At 36.4% G+C, this 25,159-nt stretch overlaps 1 protein-coding gene across 1 annotated transcript; it reads right to left on the reverse strand.

Annotated features, from left to right (window-relative positions):
* Positions 1-684: 684 nt before the first annotated feature.
* On the reverse strand, positions 685-2,373 carry LOC141719588 (uncharacterized). Its single transcript, XM_074521962.1, has 6 exons — positions 2,348-2,373; positions 2,175-2,277; positions 1,919-2,084; positions 1,243-1,498; positions 960-1,163; positions 685-877 (listed from the first exon to the last, which is right to left on the reverse strand). The coding sequence occupies exons 1-4, from the start codon at positions 2,371-2,373 to the stop codon at positions 1,461-1,463; spliced, it is 333 nt and encodes a 110-aa protein (XP_074378063.1). The 3' UTR covers positions 685-877; positions 960-1,163; positions 1,243-1,460.
* Between the last annotated feature and the right edge of the window lie 22,786 nt (positions 2,374-25,159).

Raw genomic sequence — 25,159 nt, forward strand, 5'->3', positions numbered from 1 at the left:
CAGGTTGTAATCTAAGAAAAATTATTATAGCTTGAATAAAAAGAGTTTGCTTAATATAAAAACCAATTACATCATTTGAGTTTTACACGAATCAAAATATAAAATGACATATTATAAAATATAAATGATCTGAAAGCCAAAGTAAGTGCCATTAAATTCATTATCATCTTTTATTTTCTGCTCCCCTCCCCTCTTTGTTCCTTGGTATTCGCAATGAACTACCGGCAAAAACATTTTAATTGTTTTATCAGGAAAAAAACAAAATGCTAATTTGCTCCAAAGATTCCAACTAAAACATATTAATAAAACCAGGAGCTGCCTCCAGGCTCCGAAATAATTAATCAAGCTATACTAAATAATTAATTTCAATAAACATATTATCACTATACTAAATTACTGAAAATCATAGTAATATAGACTCAGTTTTTTAGCTAATTAATTTCAACAAACAAAATATCAGGAAGAATCGTAATTAGACCTGAACATATAAATTAACTTGAATTTTATTAAATAAACTTACAATTTTTCGGTAACAACTTTAGCCATCTCATCTGGTAATGTGTACTTGCGCTTCTCATCTCGTTTATGCGTCTCCAAATACACATCAACATCAGAAACTTTATTACCTCCTCCGCTTCATCATCATCAATACCGACTGTAAACTTATCAAGTATGTCGAGTAACTGAAATTCACATATTTAAATTACAATTTAGTCCAGCAAATATTTTAACAGCTGCTATTTAGAATGACTAAAATTAAATTGAGTGGGTGACAATATTTTTACGAGATTGTTGGTAACTTGGGCGAAAGTTCTGGGCCCAGTCGTATGTGGTTCTGCTACTTTTTTCTCGCTTTCACGTTTCTTTTTGTTGTCTCCTATTGGATTGAAAGCGATAAAATATGTAAATGCATTGACAATAGACATATAATAAGTAGATATTGAATTAACACGTTATACCTGAACTTTTTCGTCACCCAAATACGCCAAAATTATCTTTCAGTCTGCAAGAGAAACGTCCATCGGCCTATGCTTTAACCTCTCCTCATCCGTAGCATATTTGGTGTAATAATCTCGCTTAATTCGATATTTAGTACTCCTGAACTGATCACTAAGGATTGTAAAAACCCACGATTTAGCCTCTTCCGGAATAATGTACTTGTCCTGCAAAAAACAAAAAAATGCATAAACACGGAAATACAAGATAGAAGGATAAATGATGAACTCGTGAAAATTATTTCACCTTGACATACTCCCACAAAAGTTCTTTTTCAGGAACTTGATGTCAACTAGCACATGTAAGCGACACGAACTGCCTAAGGATTGTCCCCAAAAAGTTGCTAAATTCAGCAGTTGACCTCTTCCCTCCACAAGATACAGGTTGAAATTGATCGTTCAGGGTGATCACCTTTTTCTCCTAACTGTGATGAACATGGTTCATTTTGGTCCTCCCTCTTTTTTTTATTGGAGCTTATCAACATGTGTATCTCCTAATCTTCCTAAATATCAGGAAAACAAAAAGAGGCATAAAATATAAATTCGTAAAATAAAAATACGATGTAACTAATTAGCAGGAAAATAAATATGCTTAAAATAAAAAATGCCTAAAATAAAAAAATGATTCAACTAATTAGCAGGAAAATAAATATGCATAAAAATTAAAAATGCCTAAAATAAAAAAATGATTCAACTGATTAGCAGGTTAACTAATTAAGCATAAAATAAAAATGCCTAAAATAAAAATACGATGCAAGTAATTAGTAGCAAAACAAATATGCCTAAAATTAAAAATGCCTAAAATAAAAATATGATGCAACTCATTAACAGGAAAATAAATATTCATAAAATGAAAATGCCTAAAATAAAAATATGATTCAACCAATTAGAAGGAAAACACGTTAAGTATAAAATAAAAATACCTGATTCTGACATCACTTCTTGCGTTCTAGACTCACGCATCGGGGTCTCCTTCTGAATGTCAAGTTTCTCACGTTTCCGTAATTCATTATAGGCAACCATAGAACCAGAGCCATATTTCAAAGCTTGTAGCTTTTCTTTTGTAGTAAGCACATGTGTCTCATTTATCTTCAATATACAATCATTCGTATTATAATCTAATTAAGTTTTATTCTAAATTTAGACACTAAAATTTAAATGCATAAAATGCAAGTATACCTCTACATCAGGTGACCCCGTAGTTGGTTCCTTAGCTTGGCCACGAGTTCGGGGGCCACTAGAACTACTATTAATACTCTGGGTTTCTTGGTCTTTTTTTTCTCTATAGAAAATTTAATTTGTCAGCAAATATGCCAAGTATAATGAAAAAAGATTTGATGAAATAAATGTACCTTTGAAGTTCCAATATCAAAGTCATTGCATCCAAGCTCCTTAAGCTTCGCTTTATTTCTTGCAATATTCTGGTTCCTTACCATTTCATAGTCATTGCATCCATCACCTTCAACTTCCTTTACCATCTCTTTACTCCCTCCAGATTCCAAAATTTTAACTTGTCCAACACCGGTTCCGCTTCCATCTACGTCCTTCACTTTAACTTTTGGATTTGGTCCAACTACAACTTTATGACTTGGCTCAATTACAGCTTTTGGACTTGGTTCATGCAATGCACCTTTTAGACTTGGTTGATATTTTGAACTGACATCATGATCAGGGGTGGAATATTGCAGTTTCTTCCTTGTGCTTTTTCTCCGTTCCTTCTCGTCATTAATGTCCTTTAGTGTCACAAAAGTCCTCTTATCATATTTTTTCCCAGCATTTTAAAAGGGCTTGATCTTTGCCTTACAGTCACAAAAGGTTGCATTTGCTTCATTGGTGGTATAGATTTGTCAACTATGTTGTCAATGTAAAAGGAGACTTCTGATCTGTCACAAGTTGCTTCATTTATACCTCGATCATCTGTCACAAGTGTCCACCCTCTGCGATTAACGTAAATGCCTCCAATCTCCTTGTAATAAATTCTTTAACATAATACATCAATTTACAATAAGACATACGATCGCGGTCCATATAAAAAGTTTCAGACTTGCCACCAGAGAACCTGGTCTTCATGAACTCTCCACTGTGGTGCAGTTGAACTTTCACACTATCAATGTCCATCCTGTACCAAAATACCAAAACATATCAGTCAATCAGTCAATATACTAACCAAGGAACTTGACTGAAATTCATAAAAACCACAGAAATAGTTTACAAAAATGCATAAATTCTCTGTTTATTTCAGACTTTTCAGGAACATAAAACAAGTATAATCACACAGAAACATCGTTGATAATTAAATTACCAACTAATTTACAGAAATACATGAATTCTCTGTTTATTATAGACTTTCCGAAAACCTGAACAAGTAATCACAAAAACATAGTTGACAGTTAATTTACCAACTAATTTACATAAATGCATGAATTCTCTGTTTATTTCAGACTTAATAGTAATTGAAACATAAAACTATTTTCAGATAAATAATGCCTGGTTTACACAAAAATAGTGCCTAATTTTCATAATTAAATTACATAAATAATTGCCTGATTTTCAGAGAAATAACGCATGGTTTTCACAAAACTAATTCCTAATTGAGAAAATTGCATTTTGCACCCTTATATTTGGCCAAAAATCAATTTTGTATACTTATTTTCATAAAATGCAGTTTGCATCCCCCTACTTTGAAATCCGCTTCAAGTTGCACCCTTTTTGCCAAATTTTGTCATTTTTTTGTCCAAATTATTGTCTTCAACAACATATATAATCTATTATTGGAGAAAAAAAATGAGATATATTGTCGGAGACAGCAATTTGGGCAAAAAAATTAGACAAAAAGGGTGCATGTTTGTAACACCCCCAGATCCGGGGTCGGGGATCCGGGTCGTCACGGTCTTTCTTCCACAATATCACTTCACTTAATTAATAATAATAACCTTATGTTGTGACCCCACACTAACACACACCACAACCCGTTATAGTCTCAGAGATGAAATTTAAATAAGTACAAGTCTTTGAATCCACAATTTAAAAGTTATTACAACCCAAAATGATTACTTGATAAATTTACAGTTAATTGCCATTATCTGCCACAAGTTATAATTATACATAATTTGATTCTCAAAAATAGAATGCCTGATCTACCAATAGATCTACCTCTGCAGCTATAGCAGCCACAACATCATCGGGAAGACGCGGGATGCTTCCCACGCGCTTGCTCTGGGTCTGCTGGAGTCTGGCCATCTTTCCTAACTGTTGTTGTGTGATGAAGAAATAAAGCAAGGGTGAGCAGCAAGCCCACCAAAATAATATATATAATGATTTACAATATATGAGCCTACTCATAATACTCATGAAAGTCTTGGTCAAAAGAAATGAACCAAGTTTGATATCTTAATGCGATGAAGTCGCAAAATATTCAGTATATATACATATATACTTTTCAAAATATTGGAAGTCCTCTTCCATGCATAATATACACAAAGTCCCAGTGTATAACTGTATAAAAAATATCGTTGCAAGGTGATCTCATATATCTAACCTTGTCTCAACGTTTTTCTGAAAATCTTTGTCATTCATAAGACAATTATTAATTAGATATAAGTTTAAAAGATGAAGTTACAAGATACCCCAATATACTTATATCTTTCCCAAATACTACTTGAACTACCACCGTTCAAGTTATAAATTAGCTTCAAAAGTTCATCACATAGATGAGACTATAAGACAAGATTTGAATAGATTAAATCTTTAAAATATTATCAAAATAAAATGAAGTTACGAGATACTTCATTTGATGTAAACATCATTTTGAAAACTTGACCCTGCCAACACTCAACAATCGCCCAACCGTAGCCTTTCCATCGAAGTGCTCTGGGTAGTGTTGCAGAAATTATCCAATTGGATGATGAACTCATTACGGGAGTTTGCCGCGCCAGGAAGACCACTTACGATGATCAGTCGTAGTAGTACAACCCCACCATTTTCTACATGTAGAGGAGAACCTGTCGGATTTACTTGTCAACCGAACACTGAACTCCTAAGGAATGGACCGCCTTAGCGGAACTTCCAGGCCATTTGGGCCAATATAATAAGGCTGGGCCGGCGCTACTCGGCCACTTACGCCACTCCTAGTTCAGATGAAATCCATGACTCTGAAACGTAAAGCTCGTTTCCCCCTTTCCCCAAGTAGAAACTTGTTGATACGGCTCCACCAAGAAGTCGTACCTAGTTGGAAAGTAAAACTCACCGATATTTCCCAGGCGATGCCTGTTAATGGATTAACTTGTTCCAAGAATTTTACTTCCCGAATATTGGGTAAGTAATCAAAAACTCTTTTACCAAGACAGCAACCTTGTTGCGAATATAAAACACACCACCGAGCCGGATCCCCCAGGTTTTGAGCGAGTATTTAAATCCCCTTTTTAAAAGGAAGATCTTAAATATAAAAATAGTTTTGGGATCCGCTCTAACTTTTGAAAATCATTTTAAAGACTCGAAAACACTTTAAAGAGTGTTTGGAGTAAAACTGATTTAATGAAGTAAATCAGTCCCCAGAATATTTAGAAAATGTCTGAATATTATTATTTAAATAATATTCCCATAAAAAATATTCTTTATAAAATAATTGAAGTAGAAGTATTAAAACTTATACTTGAAATGAATAGCAAATAATCAAAGATATACTTATACGAAAGTAATATCTTTATTTGAATAATCAAAAATAAGTTTGATTATCGACACCTTATTCTTTAATAAAATAAAGAATATATCTCAGCAAATAATCGGAGTCATAGATCCTCAAATGAATATTCAAATAATATTCAATAAATAATGTAAAGGAGTCATACGCCTTCGAATAATATTCGGAATAATATTCAAATAATAAAATAAAAGGAGTCATAAGTCCTCGAATGAATATTCGTAATAATATTCATTAAATAAAATAAAGTTATCGAATAAACCTTATTCGGTTAATAGTTTGGAAAAACTATAACCATATATATATATAAATATATATATATATATATCCATATCCATATATACAAAAATCTACTCGGGATCCTCGACTCCCGGTTTTAGAAAATATTTTCACCTTTGGGTCCCTATACTAAGGGTATATGCAAGTTACCGCTATCCTCTAGCATAGGTATTATGCAACTATAAGCATTGAAATCAACAGATAGATAACCAGATTACGAAACAGACATGCATATATACCATATTAGCATGCTCCAATATATCGCAAAATTTGCTAATAACAATCATGCAATATCACAAGATAATGCATATACATATATTTACATCACAACAACAGTATAACGGGTAGAAAACTTGCCTGAGCGACTGGGGTTACGAATGGCTCGGGACGAGTCTGGTAACCTATAAACAACAAGTAAGTTGGAATTAAACCAAAGTCACTTGTAAATCTATAATTTAACTAACTTAGACTCTAACGCTTGTTTTGCGCTCACTGATTCGCTTAAGCCACTCGGGTACCCTCGGCTCCACCATTTTTAATAATTTAACCTTTACGAGTTTTAAAGCGATTCCTTCGCGAGTGTCTTACCAACTGCCTAACACACTTACCATAAATGTTTCATACATTAATTAACCCTTTTTGGTCTTTAACCTATGTTTCGAAGTAAGGCGAGGGAAAAAGTTTCGTTCGCGAAACGCCGTTACTTGAAACGGTCGTTTCTCCTAAACCGTGCATCGGAATCGAACGAACTACATATCAAAACGAAGCTCGTAACATGAACTATCTAATCATGGCAATGGTCAAAACCTAGCAGTGAGTTCAAGGGTTCTGATCTTAAGAACAAAAACAGTCTACGGTAAATCGGGCATTACGACGGCTATGTTTACGCGATTTCCCAATTTTATACCATTCAATTCCATCACCAAACAACCCCAATCCCTTCATACAATCAAAGTCCATCCATATCACATCCTAACAGCCCCAAAACTCAATATTATGAACTTTATACTACCCTCAAACATGAACTAAAAGCTATACTTAAGTTCATTAACCAATAATCAAGATTTACAACTTCAAACTCATTACAAATCCAACCACACTCTAAGTATACAAGGATCATGCTCCTCATGAATTATAACAATCAAAACCATTCCTAATACTCAAAAGTAAAGCTAGGGTTTGAAGTTTTATACCTTCTTGAAGCTTTTAATCAATGAAAGATCCTTGGAAAGCCCATGGAAGCCTTGATCTATGCTTAAGCTACCTTGTCCTTACAAATAAAATCAAAAATCAAAAATTTGTTCTTGAAAGTTACTATTCACCCTAAACTTTTAGGAATTGATTAACTAGGTAAACCTTGGATTCTTGGATCCAAACTTATAGCATAACTAAGTTATGAATTATGGAAGCTAAAGAAACAAACCTTATAATTTTTGAAGGTGTGTAGCTTGAGTTTTTGAAAACTCCTCCTTGTTTTTCTTGAAAAGGCCGAGAGCAAGATGAAGAAGAAAGAGAGATTTTTGTGGTTTTGCTTTGATTTGATTTTTGGTTGGTTGTTTTTGTTTTGTTTTAGGTCAATTACCCATTTACCCTTGATTTTGTGTGGCTAATATTCCACCACATTTCCTTCCCTCTTATGTCATGCTTGCATCACTTTGTGATGTCATCACCCCTCCTTTGTCCTCTTTCTATTGGTTGGATGACATCATCCCCCACTAATCCCTTTGATTAGCTTCTAATTGTTTGCCTAATGACCGCTGATCTGTTATACGGTTCGCTTAACTTTCGTTCTCGTTTCTCGTTTGAAGGATCATACCCGGGATCTTATTACTTAGGTTCCCTTAACCTTTCTCAATACATTATATTCCTTTTTATGATCCTCTATTATAAACCTTTAATTTAAATCCTTTTTATCCTGTTACCTTATACTCAAATCTCTCTGTATCTTGTGGATTTCCGGGAAAAACTAAAGTGTTCGGATTTGGATTCTGACGATCTTTACATACACTTATATCCCATATAAAGTACTAATAAAATCTCAGAATATCCATATCAGAACCCCTACATAGTGTGGCACGAAAAGTTTTCTCATTCAGCAAAAACACTATTCATAAGGGTTTCAAAAATTTCCCAAAAATTGGGGTTATTACAGTCTCCCCTCCTTAAAAGGATTCCGTCCCGGAATCAGATAGAAAATGAATAGGGATACTCTCTTAGCATTGCACTTTCTAACTGTCGAGTAAATTTTCCCACATTGTGGTTCTACCATCAAACTCTTACTAGTTTGATAACCCTTCTCCTAAGCACTCGTTCCTTTTTACTCTATACCCTTCCTGGTTGCTCCATATAGGTTACGTCTGGTTGCATGTCTATGCGCTCATATGCTTCTATTTGTCTGGCATCCGAATTACACTTCCTTAACATTGATACGTGGAACACGTTATGAACTTGCTACAGGTTCGGGGGTAGGGCTAGCTCATATGCTAACTTCCCAAACGTCTTAATATATCCAAGGGTCCAACAAATTGTAGACTTAGCTTTCCTTTCTTTTCGAACCTCATCAATCCTTTTTCAAGGGTTTCCAAGGGGATACCTATAACATTACTAGGCCCCCTATTTCATACTCTTTGTCCTTTTTGAGTCAAATCAGCATACCTCTTATGTCCATCTTGGTTACTACCAGCCGTCCTATGATTAGATCTATCATATCCTTGGTCCTTTGGACTACTGCGGGTCCGAGCATCTTGCGCTCTACAACTTCATCCTAGCATAAGGGAGATCGACATTGTCTTCCCTCAAGGATCTCATAAGGCGACATCTCGATAATGACATATGATCTATTGTCGTAAGATAACTCAATCCGAATTAAGTGATCATTCCAAATTCTTTCAAGTCTATTGCACAGACTCTCATTATAGCTTTTAGCATTAGAACTTTTGCTTCTCAATACCCATTCTTTTCCAGTTCGTAATCGCTATCACCTTTTGTTCCTAATATTATACTGGTTATACTTTTGCTCGCTAGCGTTCTATAACCTTTTAATAACCACGTCAACCTTAGTATCACGAATGTGTTCCCATTCCGCATACTACCACCACTTTATTACTCTCTTTTTTTCAGTTGTTTCTATTTTCCAAAATTTGATCAATCAATTTAAAAGTAAAGGAATTTGTTGAGAGATCACTATGATCATGAACACTTGTTATATCGCTTAGTTAGTACAGAAGGTGGCCAGCCTTTAGTACTTGACAAGCAATTAAACAACATGTGGTATCCTACTAGGCTTCTATCACAAAGATAGATAGTCATTCGGCAATACCTCCCCTTCTGGAAGGGTTGTTCTTCTCAGCTTACATGAAATGAAAAGAAGAGAAAAGAACGAACTGAAGAGAATTGTATATATGAAAAAATATACTGCCACAAAATATCTGGCTTGGAACCTACCTCTGAACTATAGAGGTTTGTCATAGGAGAATAAAACATATACGTATTTATATCAGCATCAAGTATTATAGCATCGTATTTCACGTGCCTAAATATTTTCGATATCCCGTCCATCATTCTGTTGACCCATGCTCTTCCTCGAGCTTATACACAATCACCTTTGAAACTCCCTCGACATCGAAAATCGAATATGGGATCTCATTCTATACATCATCGTTACTAGAATTCTATGCTTGCACCGCAACCTTCCTCGTATAATAATACGACTCTCTATTGATAAGAAAGAATAATAATTGACTAGGTAGATACTATACTTAATTAGTCTATCAATGATAACTTATACACTACCACGACCCGATTAGTGGTACTCAATCTCAACAACCATTCCAATACAACTCTCACGGTTGTAATCAGCTCATTACTCGCAGAATCATTGCTGCCTTATTATGGTCCACCACTGACCTACTATAGTCATTCATTTTCCTTGAAGTCTTAATAGCTAACTATACGGAGTCCATACATATCGTATCGAATTCTTCTAAGGAGGTAACATAATCACCATTCATGATTCATGAAGAACACTCCTGATCCTGACATACATACATGACATGAAGCAGATAAAATTGCAGAAGAGTTTCAATCAAAGCAACGATAGCAGGTTAATACCATTCTAAATCATATGCCTTAAATAGAAGACTTACTCAAAGGTTCGTCTAGTCCTTTTTGAAACATGGTCCTGGCTTATCTCAAGATAGGACCTTCTAAGATAGATAGCCCATTCATGGCGATTACACGAATTAAACCTTTACCAACTACTATTACGGTTGGGTATTGCACAGTCATCAGAAGGAATGTCAATCTTCCAAACCATAATACAACCTTCACAGTTTTAACCATCATCACTGTATTCCTTTGGCACAAGCGCCTATAATTATCCTCTTACCTTTAAAGTGTCGGCCACCTCTTTGGCCTTTCCTGATAGTAAAATTTCCTTACAGTCAATGTCACTTTAACCATCTCCAAATAAATTTTCTACCTTATTTCAATCACAGCTTATGTGAAAATGCTTTCCTTAAAATCTGATGAGTAAAAAAAAAATCACCATTTTTCCATAAGTTATTGCCTCAGTCTTTAGAGGTTAATCACTGTCATGACTGACTCTCAATCATAATTAGAATATCTTTTATCTCAAGTCCTAATTGCCCTGAATAATTTCGACCATTACTGGTTCGATCCATACTTTCTCGTGGTTTAACACGTGCCCCACTTGGCAACATTATAATTACGTCATATTTCCTTTATCAACATTTCTATTCTTGAAAATTTTGAATATTACCTTTCTCCTTGTAAAACCTCTAAGGTTATCCTTGATTCGTTCCTCCTGTATTCCCTAGATACAGGGCATATCAAAATACCATTCACTATTACTAGAACCATTGTCTATATACTTCTGAAAAATTTCTCCACTGATCCTTAAAGGTTATTATTACCTTAATGCTTTCCAATTCATACTGTCAAAACTCATACTATCCCTATCAAGGGTGAAATGCCAACCTTTATGCATTCCCCTAGGATTCGTTTTAAGTTACCGATGTTCTATCCTTAATTCCACCTTTAAAAAGGTACAAGCATCCTTCCATGGATAAATAAAGTCATATATCCCTGATAAGGGTATCTTATTCAATCATTCCCACCTCGATAGTCTATACCGAATTTCACAATAACATCTGTATACAACATGAGGTCAATCCACATGGCCTCCAAAAGATAAAAATGGTTATCCGCTTTTCTTTCCTGATTTGGTAATGATCACATGGATGATCTAGAAGATATTGGTCGTGTTCAACGTGAACTTCTTCTTAATAATTCCTTATTTACTTTTGTTATTTATCTCAAGGTTTCCTCGAATCTTCCCAACTTACAGGGGATAAAATATATGTATCTCTTATACCTTCAACCATCAATTTAACTCATGGTGAATCACTCTCATCCGGACGATTATATACTTTTCTATTTCTATTTCTACGAGTCTTTAGGGTTTCCTTATACCCAACTCCCTTATCATTCCTCAAACTCTCTTGCCTTTATATTCCTTTCTCTTATCGTTATTTCATGAACCAACACAACATAAGCATTGATTTCAAACATCCCGTCATTCTGGATTCGTGTCTTCAGAACGAATCTTGATAACTTTTACAACTTAGATTCATAATTCATCATACTCGTCTGCCTTTGTTCTGGCTCTAAAGCTTTTACACTCTCTCCATAACCTTGGGAATTACTTTCCCGAAAACAATTGGCTGAACTTTAATCAGTTTATTATAACCTCTGGCTCCGTGCCTTTCTTGGTCTTTCACCAGCGGGTGGTCTCTCTCTTAGGAGGGTAAGTGACAAAATAGTCTTTTGTGATTCGTCAATCATTTAGAATCTCAAATAATTCTTATATTTCCTTTAGCCAGGCTCTTGCCTCGGCTGGGTCAGCTTATTCCATGGAACTCTGAGAGCTTAGCGACTTAAAGGTCCTGAAAGAATTTCTCACCGTACTGTCTCCTCAGGGTGGTGGTTGGGGATAATAGTCTAAGTTCTGTCTAGACAGGTCCATGAATTACCGTATAGGAGTACCGTCTCGGGTCTCCTTTCCTTACTCGACTTTTGTTTCCTCAGTCTAAATATTTCTTCCTACTCCCCATAATTGGGGTCATCTTACATAATTTAAATCCTCATTTTCCACTTCATCATGTTATGGGTTCCTTTTGTCTTGGTGGCAACCTCCCTGACTATCACGTTCAGGGTTTGCTCTAACTCTTATTCCTCAACTAGCTTTCATCTAAGATTTCATCTTTAAGCTCTTAAACATTTGGAACCCAAATTCTATAGGAATACCTCATTATTCCCTTATCATCTCTCTCGGTATTAATCTCATACCTATTTGTAGGCTCTCTGCCTTCATTCATCACTTTTACTGGCACAATATGACCTTTTCCAATAATTCGGGCTGTATTGCAATCTCAAACAGCTTTTAGGTACCGGCTCCGGTTACCTTCACTTCTATTTCCATTTTCTCAAAATCTCTTATCACTTCTCCCAAAGACATTATCATCTTGAGTCTCTCCTTTTTACTAAGGGCATCAGCCACCATATTGGCTTTCCCCGAATGATAAAGAATCTCCCAATCATAATTCTTGATTAGCTCTAACCGCCTCCTCTGGCGTATGTTGAGCTCTTTCTATGTAAGAATGTACTAGAGCACTTATGGCTTAGGTAATTCTCGCACTTCTCTCCATACAAGTAGTGCCTCCAATCTTTAGGGTAAAACTATTGCCACGAGCCTAAGCTCATGGGCGGGGATATCGAATTTCATATTACCTTAATTGTCTTGACGTAGACGCGATTATCTTGTTGTGCTAAGAAGCACCCTAATTCCTTATGCGAAGCGTCACTTACAAATCACAAAATCTCCTTTTTCCATCCGGCAACGCCAGCATAGGGGCCATCACCAACCTCTGCTTCAGTTCTTGAAAGCTGTTCTCGCATTTCTTTGCCCATTCGAACTTCTCAGTCTTACGAGTAAGCCGCGTTAAAGGGGGCTACTATCTTTACAAACTTGAACGAACCTCCGGTAGTGATCGACCAATCCTACCTCTGGTAGTTGACCTAACCATGGTCATCAATTCATCAGTGGTCCTTTATCCAATCCTGTCAGGATCCTCCATGGGATCCTCCTCAACAACAATCCCTTCTAGGACAACATCCTCAACCGCTAAATCCTCAATATCAACATCATCCGGTCCTGCATTAGGACACTCTATCGGATCCACAATCCGATCTCCAATTAGTAATAAAACATCATCGCGTTGATGTTCCTCAACTTCAGGGTTCGGAGTCCCGCTACCATATACGATAACGAACTACGCTCCTATCACGATATTTATAAGGGTTCCCATAAGGGTTTTAACTGTCAGTACTACGTTAGGTAGTCCGACTATGAACTTGGCAAGAGTTCTTATTATCTTAGTGAACTTATTATCTTAACGTCCCATCATCTCTGAGGTTTATAACGCTTAGCTCTGATACCATTTCTGTAACACCCCCAGATCCGGGGTCGGGGATCCGGGTCGTCACGGTCTTTCTTCCACAATATCACTTCACTTAATTAATAATAATAACCTTATGTTGTGACCCCACACTAACACACACCACAACCCGTTATAGTCTCAGAGATGAAATTTAAATAAGTACAAGTCTTTGAATCCACAATTTAAAAGTTATTACAACCCAAAATGATTACTTGATAAATTTACAGTTAATTGCCATTATCTGCCACAAGTTATAATTATACATAATTTGATTCTCAAAAATAGAATGCCTGATCTACCAATAGATCTACCTCTGCAGCTATAGCAGCCACAACATCATCGGGAAGACGCGGGATGCTTCCCACGCGCTTGCTCTGGGTCTGCTGGAGTCTGGCCATCTTTCCTAACTGTTGTTGTGTGATGAAGAAATAAAGCAAGGGTGAGCAGCAAGCCCACCAAAATAATATATATAATGATTTACAATATATGAGCCTACTCATAATACTCATGAAAGTCTTGGTCAAAAGAAATGAACCAAGTTTGATATCTTAATGCGATGAAGTCGCAAAATATTCAGTATATATACATATATACTTTTCAAAATATTGGAAGTCCTCTTCCATGCATAATATACACAAAGTCCCAGTGTATAACTGTATAAAAAATATCGTTGCAAGGTGATCTCATATATCTAACCTTGTCTCAACGTTTTTCTGAAAATCTTTGTCATTCATAAGACAATTATTAATTAGATATAAGTTTAAAAGATGAAGTTACAAGATACCCCAATATACTTATATCTTTCCCAAATACTACTTGAACTACCACCGTTCAAGTTATAAATTAGCTTCAAAAGTTCATCACATAGATGAGACTATAAGACAAGATTTGAATAGATTAAATCTTTAAAATATTATCAAAATAAAATGAAGTTACGAGATACTTCATTTGATGTAAACATCATTTTGAAAACTTGACCCTGCCAACACTCAACAATCGCCCAACCGTAGCCTTTCCATCGAAGTGCTCTGGGTAGTGTTGCAGAAATTATCCAATTGGATGATGAACTCATTACGGGAGTTTGCCGCGCCAGGAAGACCACTTACGATGATCAGTCGTAGTAGTACAACCCCACCATTTTCTACATGTAGAGGAGAACCTGTCGGATTTACTTGTCAACCGAACACTGAACTCCTAAGGAATGGACCGCCTTAGCGGAACTTCCAGGCCATTTGGGCCAATATAATAAGGCTGGGCCGGCGCTACTCGGCCACTTACGCCACTCCTAGTTCAGATGAAATCCATGACTCTGAAACGTAAAGCTCGTTTCCCCCTTTCCCCAAGTAGAAACTTGTTGATACGGCTCCACCAAGAAGTCGTACCTAGTTGGAAAGTAAAACTCACCGATATTTCCCAGGCGATGCCTGTTAATGGATTAACTTGTTCCAAGAATTTTACTTCCCGAATATTGGGTAAGTAATCAAAAACTCTTTTACCAAGACAGCAACCTTGTTGCGAATATAAAACACACCACCGAGCCGGATCCCCCAGGTTTTGAGCGAGTATTTAAATCCCCTTTTTAAAAGGAAGATCTTAAATATAAAAATAGTTTTGGGATCCGCTCTAACTTTTGAAAATCATTTTAAAGACTCGAAAACACTTTAAAGAGTGTTTGGAGTAAAACTGATTTAATGAAGTAAATCAGTCCCCAGAATATTTAGAAAATGTCTGAATATTATTATTTAAATAATATTCCCATAAAAAATATTCTTTATAAAATAATTGAAGTAGAAGTATTAAAACTTATACTTGAAATGAATAGCAAATAATCAAAGATATACTTATACGAAAGTAATATCTTTATTTGAATAATCAAAAATAAGTTTGATTATCGACACCTTATTCTTTAATAAAATAAAGAATATATCTCAGCAAATAATCGGAGTCATAGATCCTCAAATGAATATTCAAATAATATTCAATAAATAATGTAAAGGAGTCATACGCCTTCGAATAATATTCGGAATAATATTCAAATAATAAAATAAAAGGAGTCATAAGTCCTCGAATGAATATTCGTAATAATATTCATTAAATAAAATAAAGTTATCGAATAAACCTTATTCGGTTAATAGTTTGGAAAAACTATAACCATATATATATATAAATATATATATATATCCATATCCATATATACAAAAATCTACTCGGGATCCTCGACTCCCGGTTTTAGAAAATATTTTCACCTTTGGGTCCCTATACTAAGGGTATATGCAAGTTACCGCTATCCTCTAGCATAGGTATTATGCAACTATAAGCATTGAAATCAACAGATAGATAACCAGATTACGAAACAGACATGCATATATACCATATTAGCATGCTCCAATATATCGCAAAATTTGCTAATAACAATCATGCAATATCACAAGATAATGCATATACATATATTTACATCACAACAACAGTATAACGGGTAGAAAACTTGCCTGAGCGACTGGGGTTACGAATGGCTCGGGACGAGTCTGGTAACCTATAAACAACAAGTAAGTTGGAATTAAACCAAAGTCACTTGTAAATCTATAATTTAACTAACTTAGACTCTAACGCTTGTTTTGCGCTCACTGATTCGCTTAAGCCACTCGGGTACCCTCGGCTCCACCATTTTTAATAATTTAACCTTTACGAGTTTTAAAGCGATTCCTTCGCGAGTGTCTTACCAACTGCCTAACACACTTACCATAAATGTTTCATACATTAATTAACCCTTTTTGGTCTTTAACCTATGTTTCGAAGTAAGGCGAGGGAAAAAGTTTCGTTCGCGAAACGCCGTTACTTGAAACGGTCGTTTCTCCTAAACCGTGCATCGGAATCGAACGAACTACATATCAAAACGAAGCTCGTAACATGAACTATCTAATCATGGCAATGGTCAAAACCTAGCAGTGAGTTCAAGGGTTCTGATCTTAAGAACAAAAACAGTCTACGGTAAATCGGGCATTACGACGGCTATGTTTACGCGATTTCCCAATTTTATACCATTCAATTCCATCACCAAACAACCCCAATCCCTTCATACAATCAAAGTCCATCCATATCACATCCTAACAGCCCCAAAACTCAATATTATGAACTTTATACTACCCTCAAACATGAACTAAAAGCTATACTTAAGTTCATTAACCAATAATCAAGATTTACAACTTCAAACTCATTACAAATCCAACCACACTCTAAGTATACAAGGATCATGCTCCTCATGAATTATAACAATCAAAACCATTCCTAATACTCAAAAGTAAAGCTAGGGTTTGAAGTTTTATACCTTCTTGAAGCTTTTAATCAATGAAAGATCCTTGGAAAGCCCATGGAAGCCTTGATCTATGCTTAAGCTACCTTGTCCTTACAAATAAAATCAAAAATCAAAAATTTGTTCTTGAAAGTTACTATTCACCCTAAACTTTTAGGAATTGATTAACTAGGTAAACCTTGGATTCTTGGATCCAAACTTATAGCATAACTAAGTTATGAATTATGGAAGCTAAAGAAACAAACCTTATAATTTTTGAAGGTGTGTAGCTTGAGTTTTTGAAAACTCCTCCTTGTTTTTCTTGAAAAGGCCGAGAGCAAGATGAAGAAGAAAGAGAGATTTTTGTGGTTTTGCTTTGATTTGATTTTTGGTTGGTTGTTTTTGTTTTGTTTTAGGTCAATTACCCATTTACCCTTGATTTTGTGTGGCTAATATTCCACCACATTTCCTTCCCTCTTATGTCATGCTTGCATCACTTTGTGATGTCATCACCCCTCCTTTGTCCTCTTTCTATTGGTTGGATGACATCATCCCCCACTAATCCCTTTGATTAGCTTCTAATTGTTTGCCTAATGACCGCTGATCTGTTATACGGTTCGCTTAACTTTCGTTCTCGTTTCTCGTTTGAAGGATCATACCCGGGATCTTATTACTTAGGTTCCCTTAACCTTTCTCAATACATTATATTCCTTTTTATGATCCTCTATTATAAACCTTTAATTTAAATCCTTTTTATCCTGTTACCTTATACTCAAATCTCTCTGTATCTTGTGGATTTCCGGGAAAAACTAAAGTGTTCGGATTTGGATTCTGACGATCTTTACATACACTTATATCCCATATAAAGTACTAATAAAATCTCAGAATATCCATATCAGAACCCCTACATAGTGTGGCACGAAAAGTTTTCTCATTCAGCAAAAACACTATTCATAAGGGTTTCAAAAATTTCCCAAAAATTGGGGTTATTACAATGTTGAAGCAGATTTCAAAATAGGGGGATGCAAACTGCAATTTATGAAAATAGGCATACGAAATTGAGTTTTGACCAAATATATGGGGTGCAAAATGCAATTCTCTCTTCCTAATTTTCACAATTAGTTTACCAAGTTAATGATCATCAGTTTCATTAAGCTAATATGACGGATTGCAAATTTGTGTTGCAGGAACATCTTCTCTAAACCAGCTACTTTCCTGATCATGTTCTTCTGTTATAGAACGAAAAGGTTTACCCAGTGCGCACCCGAATGGTAGCGCCTGCAAATTCCCTACAATAAAAAAATTGCGTCATTTAAAAATTGGCCATTTAAATCATCTTCAACTGTATCATCCTCCACTTGTGTATCATGACTCTCCATTGACATCTTCTTAATAGGGTACTTAAAATATTATTCATCTTTATTCCAAGTACACTTAAACAAAATAACGTGAAATGCTCCCCAATAGTCAAATCTAATATTTCTTCAATTGATCTATAGTAACTAACTTCCCCAATTGATGGACTACTGTCTTTTGAACTTGCAAAACTTGTAGTTAGGGCTGTCAAGAAGACACCACTATTTTGTGTGGTGCACTTGCGATCTCTTTGCTTTGTATGAAACCTGTATCCATTTACTACGTAACCACTAAATAATTTAGCCTCTTGTCTTGGACCCTTTGCTAGGGAAGCTAGCTCCCTTGAAACATTATTTTTTTTGCTAATTTCAGACATAAACCACTCACATACTTCATCGGTATATGTTCTTTCAGTTTTATACCGTTTGGACTTTGCAATATCATCCAAGTTGGAATCCAATTACTTATGATGTTTCCTGGAATTATAAACAAGAATGGCATATTAGTTTTTTAAAATGATATTTTATTTTATTTACTTAAGAAGTGTTCAGTCAATTATAAAATTTAGGGACTTACTCAATTAAGTCTTCCACTTCCTTGTCATCATAGTTAAATAGAATGTACCTATGAGCTATAATCCAAGTATCTTCACCCAAGTTAATGTCACTCCCAGATTTGATTTTCCCTAAACTAATAGCATACCCACCTTTTTTTATATTTACACTTGGAGACTCGTTGATCGATTCATTTTGGCCATCATTCAGAAATCTTGCACAGAATGTTAAACATTCATCAGCAAGGTAATCTTCTGCAATCGATCCTTCGGGTTTACTCCTATTGCGGACATACTTCTTTAATACACCTAGGTACCGTTCAATGGAGTACATCCATCTTTGGTGGACTGGTCCACCATATTCAATCTCCTGGCATAAATGTAACGGTAGGTGAACCATAATGTCAAAGAAGGCATTTGTAAATACGTTTTCAAGTTGACAAAGTATTTCAATAATCTCTTGTTGTAACTTTTTTATTTCATCCAACTTAATGACTCTAAAAAATTTACATAGTCTAATCAGAGGTACTGCAACCTCGGACTTTAACGATCCCTTGATGGCAAATTGTAACAGATATTGCATTATTACATGTGCATCATGACTCTTATATCTCACCACTTTCCTATCTTGCACGCATTTTCTAATGTTAGAAGCAAAACCGTTGGGGAATTTCGTATTTTCAAGAACTGAACAAAATATTTCCTTTCCTTTGTTCGCTGTGTCAAACTTTGTGGCCCTAATATCAAGGTGCTTTCCATCGGAAGAGAGCGTAGGATGAAGGACCTTTCTAATACCTTGATCTTGCAGATCTAACCTAGCTGCTAGATGGTCTTTCGTTTTACCACCAATATTTAGCAAGGTGCCCAAAACACTATCGCATATGTTCTTTTCAATATGCATAACATCAAGGTTATGTCGAGTTAAGTTGTCCTTCCAATATGGCAAGTCAAAAAAGATTGATTTTTTATTCCAAGGGTTGACATCGCAACTAATTTTCTTTTTTTACCCACCCCACCAAAAGAATTCTCTTAATCATGCAAAATTTCAACAACTTGTCTCCCAGTTAACATAAGAGCACTTGTTCCAGCCTCAACTTCACCATTAAATTTTCTTTTGTTAAATCTTCACTTGTGGTTTAGGTCTAAGAATTTTCGATTATTCATATAGCATAATTTATTGCTATGCTTCAGATACATCGACGATATTTCGTAATGACACACTGGACATGCAAGTTCCCTTTTGTGCTCCACCCCGACATCATTGCATAGCCTGGAAAGTCAGAATTTTTCCAAAGAACACGTGCTCGTAATGTAAATCTCTGACTAGTTGCAGCGTCATAAGTTTCCACCCTTATTTTCCATAACTCTTTCAACTCCTCAATCAGAGGTTACATGTAATCAATATTGTTCCCCGGATTATTCGGACCAGGAATAATTGTCGAGAGAATTAAGTTCTCTGGTTTCATATTCATCCATGGAGGAAGGTTGTAGTTCACGACTATAATTGGCAATGTGTTGCGTGTGGCACTCATCTTGTGAAACGGATTGAACCTATCAGTAGCTAAACCCAATCTCACTTGCGAGGTTCTGAAAAAAAATCTGGATATTTGGCGTCCATGATCTTCCAAGCTTCACCATCAACCAGATATCGTAACTTCCCATCTTTCTTTCGTTCGACTTCATGCCACACCATTTTTTTAGCAAAATCTTTGCACATAAACAGTCATTGGATCCTTGGGATGAGAGGAAAATATCTTATTACTTTGTTAGGAATTCCACAATTGTCATCATCGACTCCTTGTGCCCGTCCTTGTTCATGGCCTTGTGCCACGCTTTTCCACCTTGAAAGATCATAATTTTTGCAAGAAACTTTATCTTTATTATCACCCCAATACAAGATGCAGTCATTCATACATGCATCTATCTTCTTGTAGTCCGGACCGAGATCCTTGATTATATTTTTAGCTAAATTAAAAGAGGAAGGAACATTAATATCGGGGACAACCTCTTTTAATAACTGCAATATCTCTCCAAATACGGTCTCAGTTACTCCATTTAAGCACTTCCAATGGTAAAGCCTAACCAAAAAACTTATTTGCGAGAATTTCTTGCAACCGGGGTACAGGGGATGCGTTCTATCATCAACAAGTCGATAAAATTTTCGCGCATCTTCATTTTGTCCCACATCGTCGTATGTAACATCCAACATCTCATCAAGATTATCACCAAACCCAAACCCGATGTTTTGTTCAAATTTTCTATATCTGTTTTATCAGATAATAGACTAACATCATAGATTGACTGAATAAATGGAGGAGAAGGTCCCTCCTCATGAGGTGACTCTCAACATCAAAACTACCCCCACCACAACCGATTTTCACACTAAGGGCACTTAATTTTGTCTCCTCTAGTGAAATTGGCCATCACTTTCTTCACATATAATTTGACTCCATCCTTATAATCTTTGGTATACTTGGGAAGATTCAACCAAGTTATACCTTCCTCGGCCATACTACCTATTGTTCAATATTATACAATTAGCTATTGGTTCTACTTGATATAAATTATATATGAACTCTTTTTTAATCATTAAATCTGTTTCATTTAATAATAACTTTGTATATGCTAACTAACTAAATATATAATCATTACGCAGGCCCAAATAAATTAAAGCTGTTTTTATCCCACTAATTGCGTTTTAGCAGGGCTCACACATGTTTTAGCAAGCCTCACACACTCGTGTTTTGTTAAATCTCATATGATTAATATTATAGTAGCATATCATTACCCAACAACATACATTTTACCATGATTTCATGGACTATCTTAAAATCACACTAAATTTAATTTTTTTAAATACTTAGATACAAAATATACGTCTCACAGTACATACTATAATTTTACAATCATTTAAACACAGATATACTCACAAAACATCTCCTATATTATTCAACTCTCCTACCTATCAATCATGTTGCGTAAATTCTGAACTTGAGATCTTCATTGAAAATGTAAAACAAATGACACGAAAAGGTAATGCGTACAAAACATCAGTTCCCAAAAAATATCTCAGTACAATTGTAAACAAATATAACATGCAAATAGTCAATCCAAAACACTAGTAGTTACGGAAACATAAATCTTAAACTTCATTTCATCAATCTTAAACAAATATAATCTTAAACAAATTCATTTTGATAAAGCACAAATGAATTTGTTTTAAGCCCCAATTCACCTGCAACTAGAGACTTTTAAAAACAAAAATAAACAAATAAAATAATTCAAATAAACATAAATAATTCAAATAAACAAATAAACACAAATAATTCACATGCAATTAGAGACCCAATTCAAGTACATGCAATTCACAGCCCCACTTCAGAAAAATAATTCAAATGAACACAAAAAACCCTAATTAAAAGCCACAACTCAGAAAAATACCTTTAAAGGAACCCTAAGTCAGCCTGATTGGAGAAGAAACCCTAAGTCAGAAACCCGATTGGAGAAGAAACCCGGTTGTGAAAAAGAAGACCCGATCGTAAACAAGAAGCCCAAATTGATTGTTGACCCGATTAAAATCAAACACCGCCTTGTTGGCCCGATTGAACTCGGACACTAGCTTGAATAAGTTAAACTCATACACCAGTTTGGGACCAAATCGATTGTGAGATAAGAAATTTGGGAGAGAGGGGGGAGAGAGAGAAATGTGAGTGAGAGGGTAAAATGTGAGAGCTTAGGACAAAAGTAATGTTTTATTAAATTTTCAGCCCCCGCCCTTGACTTTTTTTTATAAATTTCATTCCCCGCTTCTGTGTCAATTAATCAGCCGCCTAAAATTTCAGTTTTTAGTTATGCTTTATTAAGACTGACGGTAATATCAATTTTAGTGTAACCGTAGATGTCTCATTTTCTCTATAGTTACACTAAATGACACCAACAGTTACATTAAAAATTAATGTAACCATAGATGGCTAAAAAAAAATTTAGGCATCTATGGTAACTGATAACTCCTGGTGGCGGGGCTGCTCCTTCGACGCCGTCCTGGATCCTTCGCCGCTGTAGAGGTGTAGCTGTGGTTGGGTTCCTACAAAATAACACCGGAAGGGGGGTTGGAGTCCCGCGGCGCCTCCGGCATGAGAGTAAGAACTAGCTTTTTGGGAAGATGAGGATGAATATAAATGTAAGGTGGCTGTGTGTGTATATGAGTGTGTAAGAATGATTAACCCCAAAACCTCACCTTCTTGGGCTATTTATAGCTCAAGGGTAGGGTTTTGGGGTTGGTACCTTTGAATCGTAACCATTAATTCTGGGAGCGGAGGGCACCTGGCTGGAGTGGATGCTTTACACGTGTCAGCGCGGGACTGGTCGAGGAATGTTCTGAGGATCCTCTGACATGTGCCCTGATTATTCCCATGATTGATGTGTGACAGTTGTCCCCGTCACGTGTTTGGGCCAACGTCTCACGTGTTGGGGTTTATCAAGGTTCCGCTTGCGGGACTGAGCTGGTCAGGAGTGGTAGTGTGCGGGACTATTCCTTCCAGGAACTGCGTGGAGTTATGAGCCTAGGAGTAGGCATCCCAGGAGCTGTATGGTTAGGAGCTTAGAGTAGGCCTAACAGGAGCTGTATGTACTATCATGTGCCCCCCACTCCCTTATGCAGATTTTCTAGATGGGGGAGTGTTTTTGGGTTTGTTTTAGAACATGAGTTTCTTATTGTTTTGTTGGAAGGAGTTGAGCTTTTCTTGCCCCCCAGTCCGGAGTTCGTTGAGTTCGGCAAATCAGGACTAAGGTGGTTGTCCTTAGCAGGAGTTGAGCTTTTTCTTGCCCTCAGTCCGGAGTTCGTTGAGTTCGGCGAATTAGGACTAAGGTGGTTGTCCTTAGCAGGAGTTGAGCTTTTTCTTGCCCCCAGTCCGGAGTTCGTTGAGTTCGGCGAATCAGGACTAAGGTGGTTGTCCTTAGCAGGAGTTGAGGTTTTCCTTGCCCCCAGTCCGGAGTTCGTTGAGTTCGGGGAATCAGGACCAAGGTGGTTGTCCTTAGCAGGAGTTGAGGTTTTCCCTGCCCCCAGTCCGGAGTTCGTTGAGTTCGGCGAATCAGGACTAAGGTGGTTGTCCTTAGCAGGAGTTGAGGTTTTCCTTGCCCCCAGTCCGGAGTTCGTTGAGTTCGGCGAATCAGGACTAAGGTGGTTGTCCTTAGCAGGAGTTAAGCTTTTCTTGCCCCTAGTCCGGATTAACTTGAGTTGCATAGTCCGGACCTGGAAGTTGAAACGGTTTTGGGGAATTTCCCCCCAATTATTTGAATTGTTACAGTTGTCTTTTTCAAAAGACGTGCTGTAATAATGACTCTCCAATAATGACCGCTCGTGATGGGCGGCTAGGATCGTGCCACGTTGTATGGCTGTTAAGTTTTTTCACTGGCTCTATAAAAGGAGGGGCTACCCTCTTTCTTTAGTTTTTACTCTTCTGCATCTTCTCTTCTCAATTTTCTCTCTTTTCTCTGAATTTTTTCCGTCGGGATTTCTTGCTGGTGCGTCACCGTTGTCCGGTCTTCCCCAATTTCTCCGTAATCTCTTCATTTGTAAGTTTCTTCCTCTTCTTTTCTTTATTTTAGTTTGCTGTTCGATTGGGTTTTGTGTTTCTGCTATAGTTTTTGTATGATGTTGTGTTTAGTTCTTCTTTTGATTGTCTTGTATATCTGTATATATGTGTGTATATATATGTTTTTGTCTATATTTTGGTGTTTGATCCTGTAATGATAGTGTTTCTGGGATTATGGTTTTCTGTTAGGGTCTGGACTTGGGTACTTTGTCCGGACTAATAAGCTAGGTTTTGAATTTGTAATTGGTTGTTGTTTTTGAGTTGTTTTGATATCTAAGTTCGTAGTAACAGGCTAGGGTTGTTTGTTTGGGTTCGGGGGTTTCCAGTCTGGAGAGGACGTTTAGTTCTATATTTTGGCGGGTCTCCGGACTGTCTGATTTTGGCTTGTAATAAAATTGAATCATAGGGTAGTCCAGACCATGTAGCTTCAAAGATAAATAAAATGTAGGAGTTATAGACTAACCTTTGTAACTTGTTTTAGGTTTATGGTCCGGACTAAAGCTCTTGCCAAGGCCTTCATAACTTGTTATCCGGGGCCATCTAGTTCGAGTTCTGAGTCTTCTGCTGATTCTGAACGGGTTGAGATGGGGAAGAGGGCTTCCACTTCGGATTCTGAGGCAATAACGAAGCTTATAGTTGCTAAAATTTCTTCAAGAAAGGTACCCTGTAGTCCGGAGGGTTTGTGGGTGGAGAATCTTGGTTATTTTGTTACTAAGAGCGAGGAGATAGAAAACAGTTTTTATTTTAGGAGCATTAGGTCCGGATATGCTAGGCAGGAGAATGCTGGCCCGGGGCCCTATGATAGGGAAGCTTTTGATAGGAAGTTTACGAACAGCATAGTGGCTAAGGAGCACTATGAGTTGAATGATGAGTA

Source organism: Apium graveolens, chromosome 4 (assembly GCF_009905375.1).
Source record: "Apium graveolens cultivar Ventura chromosome 4, ASM990537v1, whole genome shotgun sequence".
In the NCBI taxonomy this organism is placed as follows: Eukaryota; Viridiplantae; Streptophyta; class Magnoliopsida; order Apiales; family Apiaceae; genus Apium; species Apium graveolens.